This window comes from Orycteropus afer, unplaced genomic scaffold (genome assembly GCF_000298275.1).
Source record: "Orycteropus afer afer isolate SDZICR_OR568_19922 unplaced genomic scaffold, OryAfe1.0 scaffold00518, whole genome shotgun sequence".
Taxonomy (NCBI): domain Eukaryota; kingdom Metazoa; phylum Chordata; class Mammalia; order Tubulidentata; family Orycteropodidae; genus Orycteropus; species Orycteropus afer.
This window is the reverse complement of record NW_006922105.1, coordinates 1,058,234-1,062,278: the sequence shown is the minus strand read 5'-3', so window position 1 is coordinate 1,062,278 and position 4,045 is coordinate 1,058,234. Positions and strand designations below refer to the sequence as shown.

Below are 4,045 nucleotides of genomic sequence, written 5' to 3'. Positions count from 1 at the left end.
TTTTTTTTTTTCCACTAGTGACAAGCTTTCAAATATTTGTAAAAATGTGTCATGCCTTTAGTTCACCTAAGAGATCTGTGTTATGCTAAGTGTTACTGGATATACAAGAACATGAGAATAAATTTATTAAAGAATCAAAAAGTAGCACATACATCAACAGGACATTCGTTTCTCTTATGGCAGTGACTAAAGTCTCCTCCTACCCACAGACAGGACTGCATTTAAAGCTGTTTCTTGACACAAAAATGGTTTACGTGGAAAAAACAAGTGTTAAATTTACTGAAAGCAAATTTTAAACAAATAGGTTTTATTTTTATGCCCCTTTAAAAATCATAAAAATTCAGTATAAAATTACAGAACTATATATTTTTTTTTTAAACTTTAGAAATGAGTTGAATGGATCTATGCCAAACCCATTTTACAGATACTAAAAATATTTTTTTGAGAAAAGAAAAGTGCTCTTGTCTTTTTAGGCATCAAATGGTACTAGACAAAAGGAAGGATTTTTGCATTAACTCCCGGTCATGAATGAAGCCTCATCCACCAGTCCAGAGAAGGTTCAGAACCTGCAGGGTCTTTAAAGATCGTTATTTTACGTTCTGTTTTTTATGGGTAAGGAGGCACTCAAGGTGCACAGAGTATGGGAGACTTTTATAAGGTGCATAGTCAGGATCTGTCCCCAACTTCACTGTTAATGGCTGGCTAGATGCCGTTAGGGGAGCTCTGGTAGCATAGTGGCTAAGACACTTGCCTGCTAACCAGACGGCTGGCGGTTCAAACCCACCAGCCACTCCTCGGAAGGAAGGTTGGGCAATCCTACTTCCGTAGTGATACTGCCTCGGAAACCCAAGGAGGGGTCGCTATGAGTCGTGGCTGACTCGAAGGCACATAACAACAACAACAAAAACAGATGCCGTTAGATCCTCATAAGCACCATTTTGTCACCTGGGAAGATGACAGGAAAAGTGTGGCTCTTAGGAAGTGTTCTCTCTCCTGATCCCACTTTCTCTACCTCCTTTCGCCGCCTCCCTGGTCCGCGTGTGTACAAACAGTGCCCTCTGGGCTGCGCTGCGAGGAGGGCGGTTGGGCTGCTGCGTATGTTCGCCGCCAGGAGGGTGCTACTGCCCAGACCGCTGGCCTGGCGGCTGCCGGGCGCCTAGGACAGGCCTTGATAGGAAGAGGTGGTACTTCTGCCTCCACATTCTTGGGTTTGAATTGTGTGGACTTCAAACACAGGGCAGAAACCCCACCTGGGCAAGCGTCAGTAGAGCCTGGACACGCAAAGACGCTGCCTTTGGTTTGGGGGTGCTGGGTCCCTGCTTGACCACATTGGTGACTACATCCCCACCTGGGCCACGGTGCATATGCCACGTGAGGCCGAGCCCTCACAGTCCTTGTAACTGAGAAGTCAGGGCAGACACAGTGTTGCACAGCTCCCTGCCACCACAGGGCAAAGGCCACCCCTCAGCAGACTGGGCACTCCACAGCCTCCAGCCTGGCTTTGCCCGGTCCGCCCGGCCGCACGCTGCCTCGCACGTGCCTGCCCAGCTCCTGGGCCGCTGGCGTCGGGCCTCCCGGGCCGCCGCCCAATCGCTGCGGCCGCCTAGCGCTCGGGCCGTTCCGCCAGCCGCGGAAGACGGGACTCGAGTCGCGCGACCGGCCGCCATGCGATTCCGCTTCGGCGTCGTGGTGCCGCCCCTGGCGCCTGGGACCAGCCCGGAGCTGTTGGTCGTAGGGTCGAGGGTTGAGCTGGGCCACTGGGAGCCGCACAGAGCAGTGCGCCTGAGGCCGGCGAGCGCCGGGGCGCCGGCGCCGCACGAGCCGGGCCTCTGGCTCGGGGAGGTGGAGCTGGTGACTGAGGAGGCTGTGGAGGCCGGGGAGGAGCCTGGCCGCGTAGACACGTTCTGGTACAAGTTTCTGAAGCGGGAGCCGAGCGGAGAGCTCTCCTGGGAAGGTACTCCTCGCCGGGGCTCGGGCCGGCCTGCGGCTGCGCGCTTTCCAGGCGCGTTCCCCACCTCCGGGGCTTCGAGCACACGCCCCGCACCCCTGGGGGCGCCCCGGGTTGACCTTGCGCTCTGCGCGACACTGTCGTTGCAATCCGCGTCTCCCGCGCCCTCCGCGTTCCACAGGGTCACGCCATGTTCTGCCTGCTCCTTGGGTTGTCTGACCCTCCGAGCTCTTTCCCACACACCTCGCACCCAGCTTAAGTCGTAGTGTGCCTTCGCGGTGCTTCAGCCTCCTTGGTCCCACACTCCCCGGGCCGGTTCACCCTCCACGTTCTCCCTGCCTGGCCAGCCTTGCAATTGGTCGTTTCACTGCTCATCTCTGCTTAATTGCTTTGTGTCCTCATTTTCTTGTCCTCAATTCACCTAAAAAAAAAAAAAAAAAAAATTCCAACCAGTGAAAATAGTCCTCTTGCCAATCCTAAAAAGTATTTTGTTTTCTTAGATGTTACCAAAAAGCAAACTCGCTGTCGTTGAATCGAATCCGACTCATAGCGACCCTCCTCGGGTTTCCGAGGCGGTATCTCTACGGAAGTAGGTTGTCCAGCCTTCCTTCTGAGGAATGGCTGGTGGGTTTGAACCACCAGCCTTTTGGTTAACAGTCAAATGTCTTTGTGAGCTAATGGAAAGACGTTAAGAGGCTCCCTTTTATGGATTTATTTTTGATCCTCTGTGGCAATTTAGGCGCTCTGGTGGCATAGTGCCTAAGGCATTTGACTGCTAAGCAGAAGGCTGGAGGTTCAAACCCACTAGCCACTCCTCGGAAGGCAAGGCTGGCATGGTAGCAGTATGACACTTGAGATAAAACATGCCGGTTGCAAAATGTCAAATACAGAAACATACAAGGTAAAAATTTAAGTGTCTCCTTTACACACCGCCATAAGCCAACTGCCCGATGTATATGTATGTGTGTATGGCGTAGTGCCTAACGCATCTGACTGCTAACCAGCCACTCCTCGGAGGGAAGACGGGCAATCTGCTTCCGTAGAGATACCGCCTCAGAAACCCAAGGAGGGGTGGCTATGAGTCGGGATTTACTTGATGGCAGTGAGTTTTTATTATTTATTTATTTTAAAAGTTCTATCATATATATTATTCCTAATCTTACTTTTCTTTGCTTAAAAATAAGCTGTGGATACCTTTCAGTGTCCCCTCTTGTGTTTCATTTTCTTTTTTTAATGAGAGCATATTCTGTTTGACACAGTCGCTGTGACAATAGTCTCAACCATAGCAATGATTGTGAGGGTTGCCCAGGACTGGACAGGGTTTCCTTCTGAGTTGTAGTTGACTGTTGACACCTAAGAACAACAGCAATATTCTATTGTTTGGATGTAGCATTCACCTACCAATGTGTGTTTAGGTGGTTTTTACTTTTCTTCTGTTATAAAGAGTAATACATTAATTAAAAGGCTGATGTTAGAGTTACGTTTGAACTTTTGGGACTGTTTCTGAAGGGTAGATTGTTAGAAGTGATATTGTTAGGTCAAAGTGTAGCCATTTTGTACAATTCAGTAAGGACTGCTATATTGTCCTCTGGAAAGGTTATTCCTTTGTGGACGGTCACCAAGTATGTGTTAGTTTAGATGGCCCTTAACTTAAAGCGAAATGTGTAAGGTGGAGGACTGGAGTGTATTGATTCAATAGTGAATAAATGTCTAGAAGTTTATAGAGAAAAAATGGGCCACTGTGGTGAGACAACAATTAGCAAACAAGATGAGTATGCCAAAATATGTTTATGTATTATCTTTGTTACCCTTTTTGTACTTCGCTTGGTTGTATGGTCTGGTAGCATTTATTGTCCTTTTGCATTATTGCACAAGAATATAAAAATGCTGTCTTCAGTTTATGCCCTTGTTTTACAGAATTAAATTCAAAGCTCTGAATAATTTGCTTATTGCCATCAACTGACACTAACTGTAAAAACGGCAAGGAGGCCACATGTTCTGACCTCCTCTAATCTCACAAGAGGAAGACAGCAGTAACCCAAGGCCTATTACTGCAAGGCCAAACATGCTGCCTCCCTCCAGCCCTTTCACCAACCG

At 48.9% G+C, this 4,045-nt stretch overlaps 1 protein-coding gene across 1 annotated transcript in view; it reads left to right on the top strand.

Moving 5' to 3' along the window:
• The first annotated feature begins 1,665 nt into the window (after nucleotides 1-1,665).
• Nucleotides 1,666-4,045, top strand: part of EPM2A (EPM2A glucan phosphatase, laforin) — a 153,015-nt gene continuing 150,635 nt past the window's right edge. Inside the window, exon 1 of the mRNA XM_007955613.1 lies at nucleotides 1,666-1,954. Within this exon, the coding sequence (XP_007953804.1) occupies nucleotides 1,666-1,954 (289 nt within the window). The remainder of the gene's footprint in view (nucleotides 1,955-4,045) is intronic.